This window comes from Neovison vison, chromosome 2, assembly GCF_020171115.1.
Source record: "Neovison vison isolate M4711 chromosome 2, ASM_NN_V1, whole genome shotgun sequence".
In the NCBI taxonomy this organism is placed as follows: Eukaryota; Metazoa; Chordata; class Mammalia; order Carnivora; family Mustelidae; genus Neogale; species Neogale vison.
The window spans coordinates 195,912,091-195,934,642 of record NC_058092.1 but is presented as its reverse complement, the minus strand read 5'-3'; the positions used below and the strand labels follow the sequence as shown (position 1 = coordinate 195,934,642).

The window sequence follows — 22,552 nt, the reverse complement described above, 5'->3', positions numbered from 1 at the left end:
TTAACAGATTTTATTGACCATTTACAAAAGAGGTTGATCGCATGCAAATTGGAAGGATGTCGCATTTCCCGTACGGGACAAACTTGGTCCAGCGCGGTGCCCTCCTGAAATATACGTTGCACAATGCCTCTTTGTTCAGTCCGGGATTCCCAGCTTGTTAGATTTCACTTCTTAATACACTCCGGGGTAGGGACTGCAAAAACCCCAGCCACGAGCTTACACATCGGCATATCTGAGTAACACGTTGACACACAGACTCAGAGATCAAGAAAAGTGCATGTGCATATAATCGGTTTAAATAAAATCACCGATGACACTCCAGAGCAGTTATTAGTGAGGGGAGCAAGATGCAAAGAACTGTTCTACTTCCCTCCCCCTGCACATGGCCAGACTCCTCATAAAGCAGGGTTCCTTGAAGTTGGGAAGAACTTCCTCGCGCTAAGCATAGAGGCCTGCGTGTCTTCTCTCCTGTGGCAGGTTGTCACAAGCTGACGAGGTATGCTCAGTCAGGGGAAAACATCGAGAACTCAGGACCCTCCAATCAGGTCTCTGCTACCAACCTGCTGTGTGGTCTCTAGCAATCACTCCTCCCTTGGAAACCCATTTGTCTTCTTGGCAAAACGGAGGCTTGGGCTTCATGTGCTGCCTGGCTTTGGTCCTTCCTGACGGTGGCTGGCCAGGGCGGCATGGGGAGATGTGGTGGGGGAGGATGAAACTGGGGGAGCCTCAGTCAAGGCCAGTGACATCGTCCAGCTCTGGCCACCATGGATCAGGGGCTGCACTCAAACCCAGCACAGGCCCTCCTAGGGGTGCTTGGCAGAACAGCTTGAAAGGCTCCTAATACTTTCTGGAAGAGTTTACCCCCAGAGAATTGGCCTGCAGAAAAATACTCTACATTTGTGATGCTTTGCACTTGGTGAAAGCCCTTGTTATCTCATTTTCTTCAATCTTCACCTTGGCCCTGCGAGTGAGGCAGTGAGGACAGATTTACTTCATTTTACAGATGAGGAAGTGAATGTTCAGGGAATTTAAACGGCATTCCCAAGGTTATACCATGTGAGAAGGATTAAAAACAGATCTCTCTAAAATTCAGCCCTGCCCTGTCTCTTTCAGGACTCGTGATGGGGCAGCGCCTTAGGGACGGGCTTGAGCTCTTCTGGGTGTCTCTAGGACCACTGCAGGGCTCCAGCCTGGACATTTCTGGGCCCACCCAGGACAGCCCTGGCTGGGGTCTCTCATACCTCTGTCCCCTGGTCCCGTGTCAGTACAGCAGGGGGCCACAGACTCTGCCCAGACACCAACCCCCATCTTTCCAATAGCTCTGGGGATCAGCCCCACAGTCGGTGTGAGTTTTCAGTGCATCATGGCCCTGCCCTGATGCACTCACTCTCCTACAACCTGCAGGGGTCACTGACCACAATCTTAGCCAGGGCTGACTCCTTTTCCTGCTCCTGCTCTTAGCTGGAGTCTTTAGGATCCAGGTCTCCCTTAGCCTTGCTACATGCAGCCAGGGCCCTGGTCCTCAACTGAGGATGCTGAGGGTCCAGGAGGACTTGAGGGACTCTGTGAGGTCTGAGGTTGGTGAGCAGAAGACACCCAGAGCTGGCTCTTTGTGGATTTCCAGCCTCTGTGGAATGGGGAGCATCAGAGCTGTGCCAACAATCTGGGTGATGAGGAAGTATTTGCCAGTTGCATCCCATAAACAGAAAAATCCTTCATCCAAGGCGTATCTAGAGCCATGGATATGGGGCTTACATCATGGTCCAAAACAGAGGTGACCCTAAGGAGCAGATGGCAGAGAGCGTGGTCCAAGTGTAGGACAACTGGGCTGGGGAAATGAGGGTCCACAGGACACATGCTAGAAGTAAGCCTTATTGCCTACATTCTTCTTCTCAAACTTCTGCCTGAGCTCGGAGACCAGAGCTGATTGGACAGGGCTTCCCACCTTGGGTTTTGGTGACCGTTGGGGTTGCTGAGGGGTGAGTGAGCCAGAGACTGTAGGCACAGTCCAGGGGGCCACGCCCATCTTGGGCGCCATTGTGGGTGGTGGAGGGGGAGCTGGGGCTTTGGGGGGCAGTGTGCTTCCTAGGCTGTTGTTGTTGCAGTTCTCATTGGAAGGATCCTCTTTGAGCACAAACTTGGCAGCAGCCTTGGTCCTTTTGAACTTGAGCCATTCGATGCGCACAGCCCGGGGCGCAGGGCTGGGCCGCTTACGGAGCACGCGCCGCACGGGAAGGATCTTGTTGGACTTCTTATTGCGCCAGAAGGTGGCAGTGGAGATGAGGACAGTTATGGCCACGATGATGGCCATGATGCCAGCCAGGACACCCACAGCCTTCATGGGGTTGTCTTTGGTCTGCATCAGGAAGGCAGCCATGGGGCTTCGGGACAGCATCTGGAAGAGAGAGCCATTCCATTGCCTTCTGTGACTCCTGCCCAGTCCCTGGAGGACAGAGCAGGGCTCATGAGCTCCCTGAAGCCTAATGGTTTAAAAAAACATCGTTCTGGGGTCAGGCATCCCTGGAGAATCTGATGAGCACCATGGGCTTTGGTCCAGAAAAAATGCACACAGAGAAAATGTGATGCATACAGTTCTCTAGAAAAATGCACAGCAAGAGAGCATAATGCAAACAACCTATTTCAGATTAAGAACTACCACATTAGCTGGACTCTCTTCTTGAGAGATTAGGGGATTGCTTACCTTTGGTTATGGAGGGCCTCTTCTGTCCAAGTGAATCAGAACCCCTCTTAAGTGATGATTTTCTGCCAGATACTGATCTGAGAACTATGTACCATGATTTTACTTCTGCCTTTTAACACCCATGTGAAAGAGCCATCACTATTCCCATTTTACAGGAAAGGAAGAAGAGGCTGGGCAAAGCCCCAAATCACACTGTTAAACGCTGTTGCAACAGGATTTCTATTTGATTCCAAAGCCTATGTGTCTGATGGCAGAAGCAGCCTTTGCTAGCATTGAGTGTCTCTTGGAGGAAGGCTGGAGATGGTCTTTGTTCCTCTGATGACACGGCAGCAAGGCCCGAGCTGGCCCTCTGACCCTCTCCCCGACGCAGATTTGGTACCCACCTCGGTGTCTGTGATGTCAATCTTGAGTAAGGCTGTGGTGCTGAAGGATGGGGAGCCACGGTCCTTGGCCTGCACCTCTAGGGACCATGTGAAGTCCCCGCCAGGTGTAATGTTGTGCAGGGCATCGAGGGAGCGGATGGAGTTCTTGAGCCGGATCTCCCCCGTGTGCACATCGATGTCGAACACGTTGGCTGGCTCGACGTGTGTGATGGAATAGTCCACCAGATTGTTGGGCTCTTCTGCGTCCTGGTCCGTGGCCTGTGTGTGGGGGGAGGGTTGGACAGAGCTGGGCTTCGAGGACAACACTTGTGTGCCCTGGCTAAACCAATAAATCATATGTGGCTTGCTGGGTTGAAGGGAAATGATCCTAGCCCTACCTGGAGTAGACTGGAGTTGGGAGAAGTATTGAATGAGCCAGGGTCTGTGCCAGGCCCCCTATATGTATTACACCATTCCGTCCTCAGAACAAGTCTGGGCGGTAGGTATTGTTAAAAAAGAAAAAAAATTTTTTTTGGATGATAAGTGACTTGTCTAAGGATGGATATAGAGAAGGAGGGGAGATGGGATTCAAAGTCAAGTCCCTTGGGTTTCAGAGTTCATGCTTCTTCCACATTAGCAAGACAGTTTGCTCAGCGCTGCTCTGAAAACAGGCAGACCAACTGTGTGAACAAAAGCACCCCAAACACTTAAGCTACCCAAGCCTCAATTGCTTCCTTTGTAAAGTGGCAATAATAGTTTCTCTCTTAGAGGTTATTTCTGGGTTGAGTTGGGGATGGGATGTATAATGAACCTTAAAATCCTCTGCTCATATTGGGAAGCCACTAGCTTTATTTTAAAATAAATTCTTCTGTTATAGTGCCGCTTGGAGCAGCTAGAACAAGGCTTTTAGGGAAGCTTTGTTGCCTTCAAAGCTCACCTCAATTTTCACCGGTGTCCCCAGCACCATTGTCTTCTCCTGGATACTCTTTCCAAACTGCGGGTAGTGGTCATTGACATCCAAGAGAGTGACAAAGACCTCGGCCAGGCTGTATTTGCCCTCCATGTCCTCTGCCTTCACGTAGAAGTTGTACCTGGCTGTGGCCTCAGCATCCAGGATGGCCCAGGGCTGGGTGTAGATGATCCCAGTGGATGGATGGATCAGGAAGCTGCCAGGCATAGGGAGCCCAGGCTTGGGTGTGCACAAGCACAGGTGCATGCATACAGGCACAAGCGTGCACGCACACACACACACACACACACACGCACGCACACCTGCAGGAGTGACCTACCTCTAATGCATTATGCAGCTTCTCCAAAGCAGCTCACCTGATCCTTTCCCCAGCCCTGCAGTCTGATGGACCCAGGCCCACCCATTTACTCACCCACCTCTTAACCCTGAACTTACCCAGGCTCAGACTCACAGCCCTTCCCTTTCCACCCAGAGCCTACCCCTCCCTAGCTCCAGCCATGATAGTGACCCTTCTTCTCTTAGATCCCTGAACCTCTGCTTCAGGGTCTCTACTGCTTTCCTTTCCCCCACTGGGCTTGTATTCATTTCTCCAACCCGGTCTAGGTCCCTCCTGCTTTCCGCCCAGATCCCCTCTGCCCTCTGCCTCCCAAATCCCTTGCCCAAGGCTCTTTCCAGAACTCTGGATCTACTTACGGGTCTGCTCCAGACCCATAGATGGAGTATTTCACTTCGCCCCACGGACCTGTGTCTGGATCTACAGCCTGGAAGAGAGAAAGCTCTTAAGTGGTCCCTGTCCTTTGTTGGGGAATGTTGGCAGCTCATGTATCTGAGGGCTGCTTTCCCTGGCAACACAAGGGGATTTGGGGTTTACCCAACTGGGCAGAAACTGATCTGAAGGCCTACTCCAGAGCCCTAGCTTTCTACCCAGGAGGTCTCAACCTCCTAGATCAACGAAAAGGTTTAGATCTAGAAGGCATATATCCCTCCTTTGTAAAAGAGAAAGGAAAAGAAGATGGATCCTGTGCCCTGACTTCGGGGTTTTTGCCTATGTCTTCCTTAGAGTCCTGAGAGGTATTGTTATCCCCATTGTACAGAAGAAGAAACTAAGCTTCAGAGAGGTCAAGTAGCTTGTCCAAGGACACAGTTAATGCGTATGGACTTTGTGGTTCAAACTGGAGCCCAGGTCTCTCTGATTTCATCAAGCCTCCTTCAGTAGGGGCTCCTAACCACAGCTCCAGTCCCTGGGCTAGACCTCAACCCACTGTGACAGCCACCACGTTGGAGCCTCCTGGAGAATTCTCAGGGATTCTGGCAATGTAGTAGTGGGAGGTGAACTTGGGGACATTGTCATTGGTGTCCAGGAGCTGGATCACAACATCTGCTGTGGAGCTGAACTTCTCTGGAGTGTTCACTTCAATGGCCAGTAGCTGAGGAAGGAAAGAAAATAAGGACTTGTCTGGGCAGTGGTCACGGGGCAGAAAGCCTTCCCACTCCCTGTCCCAGCAGGGTCGGGCGCACACCTGCCCTGTACCACTTCAATCTCCACCACCAGCCTGTGATGACTGCCGCCACCTGCAGGGGGCACTTCTTTTTTTTTTTTTTTTTTTTAATATTTTATTTATTTATTTGACAGACAGAGATCACAAGTAGGCAGAGAGGCAGGCAGAGTAAGAAGAGGAAGCAGGCTCCCCGTGGAGCAGAGAGCCTGATGTGGGGCTCGATCCCAGGACCCTGGGATCAGGACCTGAGCTGAAGGCAGAGGCTTTAACCCACTGAGCCACCCCAGGCGCCTGCAGGGGCACTTCGAAGGCCCACTGTCTTGAAAGGCCTTCGTATAGTTGTATTTGGGCCAATTTCTTTTGTCCCATTGATTTCCTTACTCCTTTTCAGTTTCAATTTTAAAAATTATTTTGTTATATAATATAATTTAATATTTGTTAGGGAAGTTCTTGCCTCATATTCTTTCTGTTTTCCTGACTATTCTTACAAGTTTATTTCTCCAGATAAAAATCAGAGTAATGTCAATCCCCCTCCCTGTCCCCAAAGGAAATTCCACATAAGACTTAATTGGAATGATATTGGATTCTTTATTCACTTGATGAGACTTCGCATTTTTTAAAACAAAGTACACCTTTACACTTCTTGCTTTCTTTATATCCCTTTGTTAAATTCTTGTGCTTTTTTGGTTATTTAGATGCTGTATATTTCTTATTATCCTAATAAATAGGAATTTTATCTTTTAGTTGTTATTATAAAAGAGGACCTTTTATTCCATTATTCTCTTTGCTATTTTTCTTATGTAGGAATACTCAAATTTTGTGTATTAAGTTTGTAATCAATCATGTTAGCAACTTTGCTGTGTTTGTTTTTCCAACATTTCTTAGATTTGTCTAAGCAAACAAAAACACCACCTACAAACAATGATAATTTTGTTCCTTCCTTTCTAACATTCATACTTCTTATTTCCTTTCTTTACTCAAAAATAACATTACTCCAGGAATAGTGCTAAATAACAGCAGTGATAGCAGGCCCCCACAATTTGTTTCTGACTTCATAAGAAGCTTTAGATTCTCACTTCTAAGCATGGCACTTGCTCTAGTGGTATATGTAGGCATAATTATAAATAATTGTAACAGTTTAAATAATATTAGTGAAGTATGTTTTTCCTTTTTATTAATAAATAGTATTTATGTTTATATCTAATATTCATTATTTACAGATGTTCATAATTTTAAAAAATCAGATACAAAGGAGTATTTTTTTAACTTCTACTTAAGTTTTTATCAGAATCAGATGGATGTCAAACACCTATGAGAAATACATTTATCTTGATAATCAAACAGTTTTTCTGTCTCAGTCTATTAATATGGCACCTTGAATGCCAGTGCTTTCTTGGGACAATGATAATTTAGGAACAGGGGCTTAGTGAGGCTGTGTGAGCAGGAGGAGCAGGCTCTTTTTACCCTCCCTTTCTTCCCTCCCTGCCCCCATTCCTGCTCCCCCAGTCAGCAGGAGGGGCAGAGGAACTGAGAGGAAAAAAGGAGGGCCAGAAGGGGCAGGAGGTGACAGGGCCCCCTCAGGAATGAATCCAGGATCTGCTATGAGCTCCTAGGACCCCCCCCATTCAGGGCAGTGCGAAGCATCACCTACCTTAAAGGTTAGCACTTTGAACTTTTCAAAGTCAATGGCGGCTGAGTTCTCCACAATGATGGTGACTTGGGCTTCATTCAGGACTGTCAGTGGGACCACTCGGAAGATGCCCCCAGGTCCCACCAGCCGCAGGTTGAATTTGGCATTGGCTCCCTGGACCACAGAGTTTGGAGGGAGGCAACGGGGAAGACGAGTGAGAATAGAAACTCATTAGAGAGTCATGCTAAGCGAGGAGCCTTCCGTATGCCCTTAACCCTGGCAGGTGAGTATTATTACTTCTTTCTGTCAGCCAGGCCATGGAGAATCAAAAAGACTTAGCAGGCTATGGAGACTAAGTCAGGTAACAAACGCTCACAGCCCAGCCCTCTGCCGGGCAGAGGAGGTAATGGGAAGTGGTCACAAAAACTCCCCGGAGGACCTAATACAGAGGGACCTCTGTTTGGCTGGCTTTACTTTTCAACTGACTGTGAATGTCCTTAGGCTAAGCAGACAGTCTGTGGTTAGCTACTCTCCCCCATCTCTCTCTTGGTTACACCTTCTTGTTTCATTCATTTTGCGACCTGCCAGGCCCTTGGGACAGAAGCAGTGAAAGGCTGGTGCGCACTCAGCTCAAGTCCCTTGGAAGACAGGGTGGAAGGCAGGACCACACACCTGGTCTGAGTCGTTGACGGTGATCTTGAGGCCCCGCAGGATCTCTCCCTGAGGTGGGTGCTCGTACATGGACAGCTCAAATCTGTTCTGGGGTCCACTCTCACCATAGAACGTAGGCGGATGGTTGTTGAGGTCCACGATCCTGATGGTGACTGGGACCATGGCCTGGGCGGCTGGGATCCCGGCAGAGCTGACCTCAGTCACCTGGGGTGGGGGCAGGTGGCTATTGCTGTGTGGCAGGAGACTCCAAGATGGCCCCATGGATCCCCGCCTCCACGTGTTCATCCTCTTGTATAATCCCCTCTCTTTAAGTGTGGCCTGCCCTAGCAACTGACTTCGGATAGCACATGGCAATGGTGATGGCGTATACTTAGTGATTAGACCATGAAGATTGTAACTTCTGTTTTCTAGCAGACTGTCTCTCTTGCTGGCTCTGGTGAGACGAGTAGCTATGTTGGAGAGGCGCATGTCTCAAGGAGCTAATGGTGATCTCTAGCCTACAGGACACTAGGAACTAAATTCTGCCCATAATCATGTGAGCCTGGAAGCCGATCCTTCCACAGTCAAGAGAACCCAGTCCTGGCTGACAATCTGATGGCAGCTACATGAGAGATCTCGCATCTGTGGACCCGGCTAACCTGGAATCCTGGCCCACAGAAACTGCGAGATACAAATGTGAGCTGTTTTAAGACCCTAAGTTTGCGGAAACGTTACAACAGCCACAGGCAACAATATGGTGCTAGTACTGATCCCGTTTCTCAGATGAGGCACAGAGGGGTGAAGTAGTCACCTGGGGTCACACAGCTAGTGAGTAGCAGAGCTGGAACAGAAAGAACTCAGGTGTGTCTGATTCCTTAACCAGCGCTCTCTCCATCTCCCCACACTGGCCCCTCTTTGCCTCCTGAGACATATGGGATCAAATCCCAGCTCTGCCACATTCTGTCCTGGCGTCCATTTGGCCACAGGGAGGCTGTAGGGAGGGGAGGTGTGGTGACACAGCAACGATAACTAACATGGGTGGCAAAGCCAGGGCTGAGAATCCACAGGCTCCATGTGAACCACTCCTTGTGACAGATACTATCAAGGACCTCCCTGCCCTTGTTCTTTAAGCATGCTCTGTCTTACCTATCCTGAAACTCTGCTCCTGGGAACCACTCTGTCACACCCTAGCTGCTATCCTGGATCCCTTCTCAGAAGCTTACACCTCCATTTCCTAATGCCTCCTCCTCTCTCAGCCCATCCCCAACAGAGATCCTTCACACCAATTTCCATGCTGCATGCAGCACTGTCACCTCCTTTGCCTTCCTGAGTGTCCTCTGCTAATGTGACTCTGCTCTTGGCAGGCTCCTCTCTACCTCTCCAATTGCTCCTGGATTTCCCTCACCTGCCCCTCCACCCCCCACAATCCTCACTCAGCCTCCAGTGCCCCCACAGCTGCATTCTCAGCCAGTGCTCCTCTGTCCCCATGGCCACTTTTTGGGCAACCCCATTCCCCAAAACCATCCTTCCACAGCTGCCTGTATGCTGACACTGTCTCCCCAGGTTCCAAACTTGTATATCCAAGTTGTGTGTTCAACCTGAATGCTCCTGAGACAGAGAAGCTTTCCATACCTGTCCTTCCTAGCCGGCCTCCTCTCCTGTGCTCCTGATGGCATGGCACCTCTCCAGACGCCCCATCCCTGTCCCTTCCCTTACCCCTCACAGCCACATTCTGTGGAGTCAGCCTCCTTCATATTTTGCAATTTGTCTATTTCTGCTATTCCACCTCCCTCCATCCCCAAGGGCCTTCTTAACTAATGGCTTTGCCTCCCTGCCTCTCATCCAGTTTCCTCCAAACTCAAGGTGGGACCAGTGTTCTCAAATTTTAGGCTGGAACTGGTGCCAGAGTCACTTGAGAGATTAGAACATGCAGAGTCCTGGATTTCTTCCAGACACACAAACTTCCTGCTGCCAGGACTAGGTCCTGGAAATCTTTGTTTGCCAAACTCTGAATCTGAAACCCGCCATCCCCTTGCCCCTCCACCCCTGGTCTAAAGCAGACAGATGAGCTTTTTAACAAGACTCTAATCATGTTCAAAACCCTTCAGTGTCTCTTTACTTCTCTTGGGGAGAACCAGCGACATAATTTGCAGACCCAGTGAAAAATGAAAATATTCTCTAACAAAAATTTTCTTAAAAATTGTTTTAAAGGGAGACGCCTGGGTGGCTCAGTTGGTTAAGCAGCTGCCTTCGGCTCAGGTCATGATCCCAGCGTCCTGGGATCGAGTCCCACATCGGGCTCTCTGCTCAGCAGGGAACTTGCTTCCCTTCCTCTCTCTCTGCCTGCCTCTGCCTACTTGTGATCTCTCTCTGTCAAATAAATGGGTAAAATCTTTTAAAAAAATTGTTTTAAAATCTTGTTAAAAAATTATTAAGGATTTCAAAACAGCAAGAGCAGAGCATTACGCCCAGCATGGGAACCTTCTGACGGTGATCCCTGTGTAATTACATAGACCACATGCCCACAAAGCTGGCCCTGTTCCAGGATAAAAACTGTATCTCATATTCAGGGCTTTCACTCCTCTGGCCCCAGCCTGGATCCAACTGTTTCTCTGTCTACATGCTGCCCGTGAACTCTAGTTCTAGTCACGGCTCTAGCTCACGACTCCTTGCTGCCTCCCTAGTCCGTCATGTGCTCTCACCTCCAGCCTTGCCTCACGTGGCTCTCCTAGCCCACGGTGCCTCCAGTTCACCCTCACCCCCACCAGTGGTGCCCCTCACTGATCTCCACCTGCTGGGTCCTCCCCATGTTCAAGACCTTGCTGCTTCAGTCCTACCTCCTTGTGAATTCACGTCTCCCCTTGCCAGGGGCTCTGTGTGTCTGCTGCAACATTCACCCAGGCTATGTGAGGTAGGTGCTCTTTGGAGCAGCAGCTAGCTCCTTCCCTGGGTAGAAGGTGGGGTGCTGGAGGTGGGCTGGGTCTCATCAACTTTGGTATCTCCCAGGGCCGGAGGGTAGGAGGAAGGGCCAAGCTAGAGGGAGGGTACCTGTACGTGCAGCTCATACACCTCTCTCCTGAGCTGGGCAGGGCTCTGCATGACTGAGATGACTCCAGACGTCTCATTAATTTCAAAGGCTCCATCACTCCCTGTCAAGGGGGAAAGACGTTCCCTGCAGTTCCAAACATGGCCACGGGAGGCGCAGAGGAGCCAGGTCAGGCTGGGTGCCCCGTGCTCCTCAGGTGTTCATTCCCTCATTGAGGTCTGTATTGTATTTCTCTATCAGCTGGATCTTGCCAATGAGGAAACTGAGTTTCAGAAGGGCTAAGGCATTTTTCTAAGATTTCACAGCACGTGTAGAGTTGGGACTTAAACTCACTTCTGAGTCTGGCTTTCAAGTTTCATAGAACTGGCTTCTCTTACTGCCGTGTGTATGCATGTGTGTGTGTGTGTGTGTGCACGCACATGCGTGTGTGTGACGGCAACAGAAAAGGAGAAACAGACACCGAGATAAGGAGACAAGGAGGGAGAGAGAGAGGAGAGAAAGGAAAAAAGGGAAGAAAGAGGCCAGAGGCTGCAAGAGAAGAACAGAGGAGGGAGAGGAGAGAAGAGATGGGGAAGGTAGGTGCTGGGTAATTGTGGGAAGGCTGCAGAGGTGAAGGTCAGGGACGGGGAGCAATGGGGTGAGGGTGGGGTCTGGTGGGGGTGTCTGTGTGCCTGAGGAAAGGAGCCTGTAAGTGATGGGGGCACATTCACGCATAGGTGAGCTGTTGGAGGGAGAGTGTGCACCAGGCATATCCCGGGGATAGGGTCAGGGAGGGGAAGGGTCTGAATGAGAGCACAGAGACATGTGCACATCTGTGATCAGGCACCAAGCGTGACCATCCCACTGAGGGGCCTGGGCCTGTGGGGACTGGCTACTGAGGGCCATAGAACCCACCCACCCGGGGCCACCATGACCTGCTCAGTTGCTGCTCAGTTATGCAAAAAAGAGTCTTGGAGAAAGACTTAGTTTCAAATCAAATGGGAATGTGGGATGCCCCTTTAGCTTCTCTGAGCCTCAGTTTTCTTGTCCATATATAGGGCTTACGGTAGGAAATGTCCTATCATCGTTGCATTTAATTCTCTTAATTCAACTATATGCTCTAGGCCAGAAATGTAAAAAAATGAGAGGGGTGACTCGGTGGCTCGGTCAGTTAAGCATCTGCCTCTTGGTTTTGGCTCAGGTCGTGATCTCAGGGTCATGGGATCAAGACCCATGTCAGGCTTTGTGCTGGGAGTAGAGCCTGCTTAGGATTCTCTCTCTCTCCCTCTGCCCCTTCCTCTTCTAAAAAAAAAAAAAAAAAAAAAAAAAAGACAGGGAAAAAAAACCAGTAATTTTAAAAGTGTAAGAAATGTGGCCATTCCCTCTTGTTAATCAGCGTGTGCCCAGGGTGAAGGGACATGAGTTGGAGCCACCCACATTGTTTTCGGTGCCCCCCCCCATGCTTCTCTCCCTGTTGCTGGACATAGTGACAAACAGGAGCACATGCCCAAGAGACTTGTCACCTCCTGGAGGGACCCAGACCCCCTACTTAATACATCTTGTACTTCCGTCTTTACAAATGAGAAAACTGGGACCGAGAGAGATCTGGGCAGGTCACTCTAGTCACCCAGGAAGTAGGAGCTGCAGTCCAGCCACAGGCCTGTCCTCAAAGTTGCCCAGACTTACCATTCAAGAGGCTGTAGACAATTTGGTTGGGTTTGCCTCGATCTCCATCCATGGCAACCACCATCAGTACCTCTGAGCCCTTTGGGGGAACAGAAGCAGCTGCCTGAGGCCAACCGGTATGGCTGGGGCTCTCCCCTCCCCCAAAATACTTGCCCCCATCAGAGGGGAGGTGCTCCTGCCACCCAAGAAAAGGACCAGGCCTCTGTGGGGCCCCACACCAGTTCTACAGGGAGATCGGAGCACCCACTGCTCTCCCCGGAGGGCCAAAGGCAGGGCCGGGGGGGGGCAGCAGTGGGCTGGAGGGACAGCCTGAGCCCTGCTTCTCCCCACCACATAGGTTAGCACATGGCCACCCAGCGACACTCAGGCCCCCCAAGTAGGCCTCTTCCTCACAACCCTCCTTTCCCACACACACACTCAGCTCTGGCCTCCACTATCCAGCCCTCAAGCCTCACCCTTGCTGCCTCATCCACCTTTTGCCTTTGGAGGTAGACGGAGGGAGAGTCAGAGACGGGTGAGAAGGGTCTAATGCCGGGGTTTGGTTTGGGCAGGGATGGCACAACTAACCAGCCTGCTGCACCTTAGCCTGCCGCCCTCTTCTAAGCCCTCTGCTCAGGCCCTTCTCCTCCACCTGTCCACACTCATGGCTGCCTCTTGACTGTCCCCATGCTGCCTGCTCTCCCTCAGCAATGCTTTCCACCCTTAGCTCCTGGCAGGACAGCTGGCCTCCCCCGGCCCTGCCTTTGGCCCCCACCAGAGGAACCCGCCATTTCTCCCTCACTCTGTGCTCATCTCTACCACTCAGCTGCCAGCTTCTGGACAAGAGGTACCTTAACTTGGGCCCAGCATGTGAGCGGTCCTTAGAAAGTGCTTTCGTTATCTCCTCAAGTCTAGAATCATCAGACCAGGGGAAGGGAAAGTGACAATGTGGTTCAGTTCTACAGAGTCTTTGGGAAGTTTGTTCCAGCCTGGTCTCTGCCTCCACGGAGCTCTTAGTCTGTCTGAGGTGGGGACAAGTAAATACATGGATGTATCCCAAGGCGGGATGGGGAGAGTGTGGGAGCGGAGAAGAGAGCTCCCATCTCAGCTGAAGATGTCAAGGAAAACAGTGCCTGGGGTGACCTGAGAAGGGCAAGGAGTCTCAGGCCTGGGGGCGCATTTTAGGCAGAGGCTAAAGGCACAGCAGGGAGATTGGCTGGGTGCTTGGAGGCTGAGGACTCAGAGGTAGAGAAGAGGCCAGCCCTTAGATGCCAGGGTTGGGGGCAGGACCTTCCCTGAGAGGCCTGAAGACAAGCATAGTCACCAAAACATCGGGGCAAAGACTGTACTGAAGGGGAGGAAGCTGAGGCTGGCCTTGAAACTGGACCTTCAGGACAACCACTGGTCAAAGCGACCCCAAGCTAGGGGGCTTGGAGCTAGGGAGGCATAAAGGAATCTCACCCCTCTTGCCCGCCTGTGGTGTAGAAAAGGCCTCACCCAAACCAAGGCAATGGGCCACCTGCCAGCCCCTGTTCTCAGCCCTATTGAGGGGTAGAACATCAGCAGCTGGATTAGAGTAAGTTTGAATGAGGGAAGAAATGCCTGTCACAGTCTTGGCACCCAGCAGGCGCTCCACACACCAGCACCTGCTTCCTCTCCCTTCCACTCCCACTGGCAAAAGGACATGCACAGGGGCTGAGCCTGGACCCATCCAGAGCCAGCCATGTGAGCCAAGCCACAGGGGATCCCAGGGCAGTGCTGTCTGGAGGGGACACTGGGCTGAGGGGCCAGCCACCCACCGGAAGGGTGTCCTCATACACATAGCCGTAGTAGGGTGTGCCCACGAAGACGGGGGGCATGTCCTGCACATCCTCCACATTGACTGTGACTGTAGTGGTGGTGGAGAATATCATGTTGGCCCCTCGCAATCTCCCTCCGCCATCCTGGGAGAGAACCAGAGAGTGAAGAGAGGTTGGGCCCTGGATGGCCCCCGGTGGCATCTGGCGTCTGCCACTTCCTGGCCTCAAAACCAGCTTCCCTCTCTGATTTTTGTCTGCTCCTGTGTCACCTGGAGTTCAGTTCCTCCTCGAAGAGGTTACTGAAATGAGCTGATGCATGGAGGTCTTTAGTCAGCGCCTGGTAGGCCCTAGGCACTCAAGTGCTCCTTTGGGAAAAAGAGTGAGTTCCTTCTCCTGGGAAATTATGTTGGACAAATGGAAGAGGAGGGGTCAGTGCCAAACTCCCCTTCCTGCCGGGAGCCGAGCCTCCAGCTCCTGAGAACCTACTAAGAGCACAACAGGGGCCGTATGATGTAGGTGTGTGCCCAGGAAGCCCAGCCGTTGAGGAGCTTTGGGCAGGTGCTACGGGCTGCAGAGGGATGGCCTGCAGCCATACATGACCAGCAAGAGCCTTCCTGTTCCTGGAAGAGACAATGTTGAGCCCAGAGGGACAGCTGGGCCATCCCCCCACTCAGGGGACAGAGCGCCACCTTGGCGGAGCACCCGCTGACTTGCGGCTCCCACTCCCTGCTCTTTAGAAATCTGAGGAACTGCTTAGCCTCAGGGGTGGGCAGATAAGAAACCCCAGGTGCAGAGAGAGTCACTGATCACCCAGAGAGGGTGAGGTGAGCAAGCCCAGGCAGAGAGAGGGAAGCGCCTAGAGACCAGGCTGTGGGGGGATGGGAGGGGGCCCGGGTCTCCAAGCCATGGCCACCTGGTCCTCAGAAGGGGAACCTGGCCTGTCACGGGACATACACCATCTTCCAGAACAGAATATACCCTCTCCAGCCCCCACACTCCAGCCTCCCTGGAGACTATGTCCATGTCCAGGCAGGGTCCACATCAACAGAGGTTCTGAGCAGCCGCACCCCCCCCACCCCTGCCGCCATCATACCTTCAGCCCTCAAAAGCGCCCCCACTCCCTTGCAGAACCGAACTCTTTGTTCCAGTCCCCAGGCCCGCTTCCCATGATAAAGCTGAAGGAAGACCAGAGGCTCCCAGTGCCTCCTTCTCTGTTACCTTGGCAACCACGGTGACAAAATGGGCCCGAGCCTTCTCGTAGTCCAGGGTGGCCCCAGCCCGGAGGCGCAGCACGCCGCTGTGGTGGTCCAGGGCGAATTTGGTGGCGTGCACATTCTGTAAGAATGAGGGGCACGCTAGTCCTCGGAGGGGGACCCAGGCTGGCCCAGGAATGGCTGCTTTGCGTCTGATGGGCCCAGGAATGGCTGCTTTGCGTGCTCTGTCACAGGAACGCTGGCCTTGCGGGCCCCGAAGGTGCCCCTCCCATCCCTCAACATGTTCCTGGTAGGGCCCTAGCCTTCTTGCTGCCCAGCTTCCAGCTCAGCTCCGGCCTGGACTTTCCAGCAGGTAGACATGGCAGCAGAGTGCTCTAACCTAGAGAGTGTCAGGGCTCAGAAGCCACAGTGGTCGAGACAAGCTTCAGGATCATGAACCTCAACAAGGAAGGGCCTAGGGGCCAGTCACAGGCGGCCTGGGGGATGGTGGAGGCTGGGTGGGGACAGGAGGTGATCCTCAAGCTGGAAAAGGGCTACTGTGTGTCACAAGCTGTTATTAGAGCTGCACATGTATTTAATCCCCACAAGAACCTGTGAGGATGGGCTTGCACCTTTCGGGCTCTGCCCATGAGGAGCGAGAGCTGGGAGAGCTAGATGAGGGGGTGAAGGCCCCCCCAGGAGTGGGGTGGCTTCTTTCCGGTACAGGTGGAGCCTGGGGGATTTCTCCAGGAGCCTTGTCATCAGCCACCAGGCTGTACCGCCTTGACAGTTGTGAGAGCAAGGGACTAACCCTTGGGGGAGCTGAGGAGCAGCCCCAGGACCAGCAGCTGTGAGAGGTGTGGCTGGTTCCTGCGGAGCCCAGGGAGGAGGATGAGGTGCGGGAAGGGGTCTCTGCCTTTGACAGGGTTGGGGGAATGGAAAGGGGGGGGCGGGGGTGTCATCACTCTGTTCCTCCTGACAGATCCCCTTTTCGCCCTTTTTCCTCTCCTCAGTTCTAGGCCAGGCAGGTTTTTTTGTTTTTTTTTTTTTCCCCCACCCTGTGTGGGTGTAATGTGCCCAGACCTCTCCTGGGGAAGGGGTTGGGGGTAGAGAGCTGAGGGTCCTGGAGATCCAGGGAAAGGGTGACAGGGAACGCAGACGGAGCCAGGATGGGCCGGTCAGGGGAGGATGGCCTCCACCCACACTCCTCTCACCTCCCCACCAGCCCTGCCCAGCCCTGAGAAGCTGACGTGACATCTCTGACCATTTTTGGGAAGAGTGGAGGTGCTGACTCGGAGCCTTGGCGATGGAGGTGGCGGTGGCCATCCAGGAGTCCCTTCTAGCCCGGGCCCCGGGTAATAACCAGTGTGCCCCTTCTTACCTGCAAGAAGTAGGTGACACTCCCTCCAGAGCCTGTGTCCTTGTCCACCGCATGCACCTTCATGATACTGCTCCCAGTAGGTAAGTCCTGAGGGGTCACAGCCATGGGGTTGGGGGAGGGGTCAGTCCCAGGGCAGTGAGGGAGAGAATGCTCAGGGGAGGGGGGGGTATAGAAAGATGGAGATGGAGTCAGGGAGTGAAGGGCTGAATAGAGGTGAAGAGGGGAGGATTAACCAGGGAACCCCGCTGGGGAGGAGGCAGCCAAAGTCAGCATAGGTAAGTGGGTGCAGGGACGAAGGAAGGGGAAAGAAAGGCGGGAACAGACATTCTCTCAAAATAAGACTCCAGTTAGACAAAGCGTTTGAACATGAAGTGCGGAAATGGTTAATAGACACATTCCACATTACCAGGGATCGCGTACATACCATTTAGAGCCCAAAGGAAGTATCTTCCTCCTACTGAATTAGCAAACATTAAAAAATTCGAGAATCCCCAGTGTTGGGGAGGGATGGGGAGACACACCCGAGGGGAGAGAGCCAGCGCGTGCTGCTCTGGTAACTCACGCTTTCAACCTCGGCACTTCACGTCTTGGACCATTTCTTAAGGAAATGATACTAATTAGCTATATGGAAGTTTTATGTTGATGTTTAATGTTCAGAATTTGATGTTTCTTATGACAGCAAAAATCTGAAGCATCTTAAACATCCAGATGTAAAGGACTCATCCAGTCAATGATGGACTATGCACTAAGTGGAAACTATTAAGACGACAGTTGCCTAAACTTCACAATTACTGAGGAAATGCTTCTTGTGCATTATGTTGTGAAATTAAGTGAAAAACAGCATACAGAAAGCATATGTTTAGTATTGTCACAATTATGTAAATAAAATAAACAAAATAAATCCAGTAATCCCAAAATGACTAGAGAGAACAACACCAAAATTTGACAATATTCTCTCAGGCTGGAGAAATTTTTTTTTTCTACTTTTCTATATATTTCAAATTTCCACAATAAACATATAACAGAAAATGGGAAATGGACATTCCTGTGGATAAAAAAGAATGTGTGAGGGGATGGCAACAGAGGTGAGGGGAAGACATGAAGTGGGGATTCTCCGGAGGGTGGAGGGCAGTTAGCATGAGGAGGTGTTCATCACTCTGGGGTTGGTCCCCTGGGGGCAGGTCACAGGGCAGCCCAGGGGGAAGGCTGGGCTGAGTCTGGGGATGGAGTGCATTGGCTCTGCCTAGAGGCCTCTTGCTCACCTCAGGAACCTGGACAACGTAGGGCTCCTGGATGAAACTGGGGGCCTCATCATTGGCATCGGTCACCAGGATCGTGACTTTTTCTTTCACCTGAGAAGGGGCAAAGGGAACAGGAGTTGGGGCAGTGAGACTTTCTGGGCAATAAAGAGACAGTGGCCTCTAATAGCCAAGATGTATGTCTCTGCCTGGTGTCTCTCCTTCTTCATCCCCTCCCTCCCTCTCTCCCTTCCTTCCCTCCTTCCTTCCTTTCTTTCTTTCTTCATTCACACAACAAATACTACGAAGCAACAACTAGGTGCGAACACTGCCCTCCATTCCAGAGACAGAAGATACCTTCCAATGGCGCGTGTTTTGCAGAATGGGACAGCAGAACAAGGTCCCAGTATAAAAGAAAGGTGGTGCTCTCACGCAGGGTGCTAACAGGAGCATGTCAGGCACTGTGGTCATCCCCCTGTGCTATCTGAGTCTGGGGGCACGATGGCCTAGGTAAACGCACCCCTTGGGTTTGTAGGCACATGGTCTAAGAGGCTGTCTCCAGAGGCCCCGAGAAGAGGCACCTAGTCCAGCCAGTGGTGGGGACGGCAGAAAGGCTTCACGGAGGAGTGAGATTTAAGCTCCTCAGCAGGTGAGAGTGAAAGAGGTGGAAAGGTATGCCCGGAAGAAGGAACAGCATATGCAAAGGCAAGAGGAGTGGCATGTATGATGAGTTCAGAGAACATAAGCAGATTTGGGGCTAGATGTTCAGGAAGGTGAACGTGAGAGGGAAGGTGGGCGAGGCAGATAGTGCTAGATGGGGAGGCTCTGAGGGCCAGACTGGGGCCCACATTCTGAGGGCAGTGGGGACCTGCTGTGAGTGCTTCTGCAGCCAAGCTTTGGCCAGGCCTGAAGTTTCACGGGAATGGCTCTGGCTGAACTTCAGAGATGGACTGTGGTCAGGTAGCCTGAAAGCTGGGGAACCCCTGCAATCACCCCGGTAAGCACTGATGAGGGCCGGGTGGGAGCGGTGTCTGTGGGGGAGGAGGTAAAGGAGCAGCTAGGTCTGGGGCCCCAGACCTAGGGGGTGGGTGGCAGGACAGGAGCTGGTTGGAGAAGGCAGATGGGAACACATCCCCACTGGCCTCCCCTGGTGCAGCCCTGTCCTGTGGGCACATTGGAGGGCCTCGGCTTGGATTTACCAGAGAGCCCCTAGGAGGGAGGAGAAGCTGTGGGCAAGCCTAGGGAGCAGGTGCCGCCAGGAGGTTGGCTCAGGGGCACACTTACCAGATTCACGCCATCGGAAATGCTGATGATGGCTTCAATCTCATCCTCCCTCTGTAAAGTATAAAGCTCCAGTGAGTGTCCGGGAGTCTGATGTACCTGGGGACCCTGAGGCAGGGGAAGACTCTCCCTGCCCCCACTGAGCCCCCCAGAGCAGACCTGTGCATGTCAAGGGAGCCCTGGTGCAAGGCAGGGTGACCAAAATCTGCCTCTGGCCATGTTTGAGACCTTGTTTCGGGTCTTGGCACATCAGGGGTTCTCATAAACCCACAGTAGTACTGAGGCACTGAGAAAGAATAGCACCCCTGCTAGAATGAGGAAAGACACTAACCCAGCATGCTGGACATCCCAGCAAGCTGGACTTTTCCCTTTTTTCTTCTTTCCCTTCTCTTCCTCCCCATCCTCCCCATCTCTCCCACACCTCTCTGTGTTCCATGGTCCAGGTCTGCAGTGTCTCAAGCACTCCCTAGCCCATGGTGGGAGCCCAGTGAGGAAGGGTATTGAGGTCAACAGGCCCCCAGGAGTGCTGGGGAGGGGTGCATGGTGATAATTCCCCCTCGTGGTCCCTACAGCAGCCTCTGAGACCCAACTTTCTTTTCTCGACCCTGGCCTGCAGCAGGGTAAGTCAGCTGTCGGACAAGAGCTGGCAGTAAGCCCACAGTGTAGGTTCAGTTATGGGGTCCACGAGGCCCAACATCTGGGTGTGGGGCTCAAAAAAGCAATGTAGCCCAGGCCCCAGCACCTGTAGGTTCAGAAAGGTGCAGAGGGATAGAGGGGTAGAAATTTACCAAACTCAGACCCGCTCTCTAAACCCACTCTTTCCCAGGCTGCCTCAGTCAATAGAACATGCAACTCTTGATCCTGGGGTTATGAGTTCAGGTCCAATGTTGGGCATAGAGGTTACATATTAAAAAAAAAAAAAAAAAAAGTACTCTTTCCAGTCCTGATCTGCTGTCAGTTTTCTGTGGCTTACAGGATCTCTCCAGGGATGACCTCTAGGGAAACTTCCAGCCCACATAGGTTTGTCTGCACACCTGAGAGATAGCACTTCTCACACCTCTCCATACCTCTCTGTCCAGCTCTTCAACCAAGGTGATGTTTCCAAAATTGGGATCAACAGAAAAGACACTTCTAGCACTGGGGTCAAAGCTGATGTGGTAGGAGACAGGGTCTCCCTCGGGATCTGTCCCATTTAGAGTATAAACATGAGAACCTGGAAGGAGACACAAAAGGGGAGACTAGAATCTGGGACCCAAATTTCCTAAAAGTGGCATCTATTCAGACCAAGGATTCAGCTGTTTCTAAGGCAGGGATTCAATCCAGTGCTAAAGGTCCTGAGCCGAAGTGAGCAGTGGCTACTGTCTCACCCCCACGGGCTGCTTCCTACCCCCCACCCTTTTCTTTACAACTGTCAGGGAGATGTTAGTGTCAGTCACTGTGCGGACTGTAAGCCGTAATACAGATGACAGAGGAGCTTCAGGGCTGCTGTGCCTAACCCCAGGGCTTCTTCCAGTCCCAGGAGCCAAGACTGGGGTTCCCTGGTATGGGGGGGGTGGGAGAAAAGGGAGGAGCCATTAAGACAGGAGGGGTGACCCAGGGTGCAGCGTTATGCCTCCATGTTTGAATTAGTTCTTTGGGGATTTCTAAGTAGATGCATTTTTTACACTGCTATCCTGCTCAGTGTTCCCAACCCAGACAGAGGGAGAGGGAAGAAGGGAGAACCTCTTCTTTCCCCCTTCCCCCTTTCTCATGCATACCCCAGCAAGTTGGACTTTCTTAGGTCTGTTTAAAGCCTAAAGATCCCAAGCTCCGAAGCTCCAGGAGGTAAATCTATTTGCTCAAGGTCACAACAGTGAGTAAGGGGCAGTGCTGTGGCCAAGCTTCGGGTTTCTCATCAAGCTGCCAACTGCTGCCTGCTGTCTAGGGTGGCCCTGTCTCTGGGCCCTGCAGCCGCAGCTGGGTCTCCAGAACTGGCCTGGCTTAAGTCTCCATGACAGCCGTGACCTCCTTTCCTGCAACTGCCCTGGGGAACTCAGAGCACAAACAGGGTGCCCCAGAGGGCCCACAGCCTGGCACTGGGTGTCTCCATAGGCTCAGAGGAGTCACGGGTTCAGTCCTTGTATCCAGGGGAATGAGGGCCACCCTCTGACAAACCAATAGAGGGCAGGTGCCAGGGGTACTCACCTACAGGGGTGTCCTCCGGAAGGCTGAACAGGGCCATGTTTCCGTTGGTGCTGCCCACCCCGTTGTCGAAGAAGTGGGGGGCAAAATTGGCCTGGGCTAGGGAGAGAACAGGCAGGAGAACAGACACAGGGAGGGACAGCTTCACACCTGCGTGGTCCCAGTCTGGCCGGGCTGGGAGTCCCCTCCCCAACCTCCTGCACACCGTCAGACTGGGCTGGGAGCTGCGAAGGGGTCCTTCCACCGCCACCTCCTGCAGGCTCAGACTCGGCTCAGGCTTGTCAGGGACGCGCACCATCTGGGGCACTTAGAACCCAGGCAGTGGCCAATCTCAACCCACCAATGGACAGACCTGGAACCCCGCGCCCAGAGAGGGACGGTGCCCTGGCCAAGGTCACACTGGGAGCTGGGGCACCCTCCTCTGCCCCAGCAGCCTTCAAAGCAATCACCAAACCTCCCTTCTGAAGAAGACAAGGGCAGCAGATGATCCTGGCTCCAAACCGGGGTGTCTCCAGGGTAGCCGCCCAGGCCGGCAGGTGGAAGGATCGCCCCACCCCGCCGCGTCCCGTCTCCCCGCCCGAGTCCCACCATGGAAATGAGCGGCCAGGGCTCTCCCTCAGCGCCCACTCGGGCAATGCCCGCACCCGCGCTTAGCCCGACCCCGCGCTCGGCCACTCACCCAGGCAGAGGCGCAGCAGCCCCAGGACCAGGGCGGCCCCCGGGCTGCGCCTCATGTCTCCGCGGGCGGACAGAGTCGTTCGCCGCAGCAGGGCCGGGCGCAGGAGCGCGGAGCATGCCCCGGGTCGCTCGGAGTGCAGAGCCGAAAGTGGGGGCGGCGGCGGCGGGAGGGGCGTGGGGCGGGGGCGCTGGGTGGCGCGAGGGCGCTAAGCGGATGACACCGCTCGGATCCGCGCAGCTGGAGCGCTCGCGCCGGCTGTCAGAAGAGACCAATTAGTGAGCGCGGAGGTGAGCGGAC

The 22,552-nt window shown here is 52.9% G+C and overlaps 1 protein-coding gene across 1 annotated transcript; it reads right to left on the bottom strand.

The window, feature by feature from the left end:
- CDHR1 (cadherin related family member 1) lies at nucleotides 1-22,327 on the bottom strand. The gene is made up of 17 exons (XM_044236589.1): nucleotides 22,256-22,327; nucleotides 21,580-21,675; nucleotides 20,463-20,608; nucleotides 19,399-19,449; nucleotides 18,139-18,228; nucleotides 16,877-16,963; nucleotides 15,521-15,637; nucleotides 14,303-14,446; nucleotides 12,525-12,603; nucleotides 10,862-10,962; nucleotides 7,835-8,038; nucleotides 7,184-7,336; nucleotides 5,296-5,460; nucleotides 4,727-4,794; nucleotides 4,001-4,229; nucleotides 3,085-3,342; nucleotides 1-2,395 (listed from the first exon to the last, which is right to left on the bottom strand). Exons 1-17 carry the CDS (start codon nucleotides 22,308-22,310, stop codon nucleotides 1,859-1,861), a joined length of 2,580 nt encoding a protein of 859 aa, XP_044092524.1. The 5' UTR covers nucleotides 22,311-22,327; the 3' UTR covers nucleotides 1-1,858.
- Nucleotides 22,328-22,552: the final 225 nt, after the last annotated feature.

What these genes read in the sequence shown, in the direction of transcription:
- CDHR1 (XM_044236589.1), bottom strand. Translation starts at nt 22,310, where the DNA reads ATGAGGCGCAGCCCGGGGGCCGCCCTGGTCCTGGGGCTGCTGCGCCTC. An exon ending in GTGTCACCTACTTCTTGCAG is followed by an intron (nt 15,638 to 16,876) that starts GTAAGAAGGGGC and finishes TCATTCTTACAG; the next exon opens with AATGTGCACGCCACCAAATT. An exon ending in TGTCTACAGCCTCTTGAATG is followed by an intron (nt 10,963 to 12,524) that starts GTAAGTCTGGGC and finishes CCCCCTTGACAG; the next exon opens with GGAGTGATGGAGCCTTTGAA.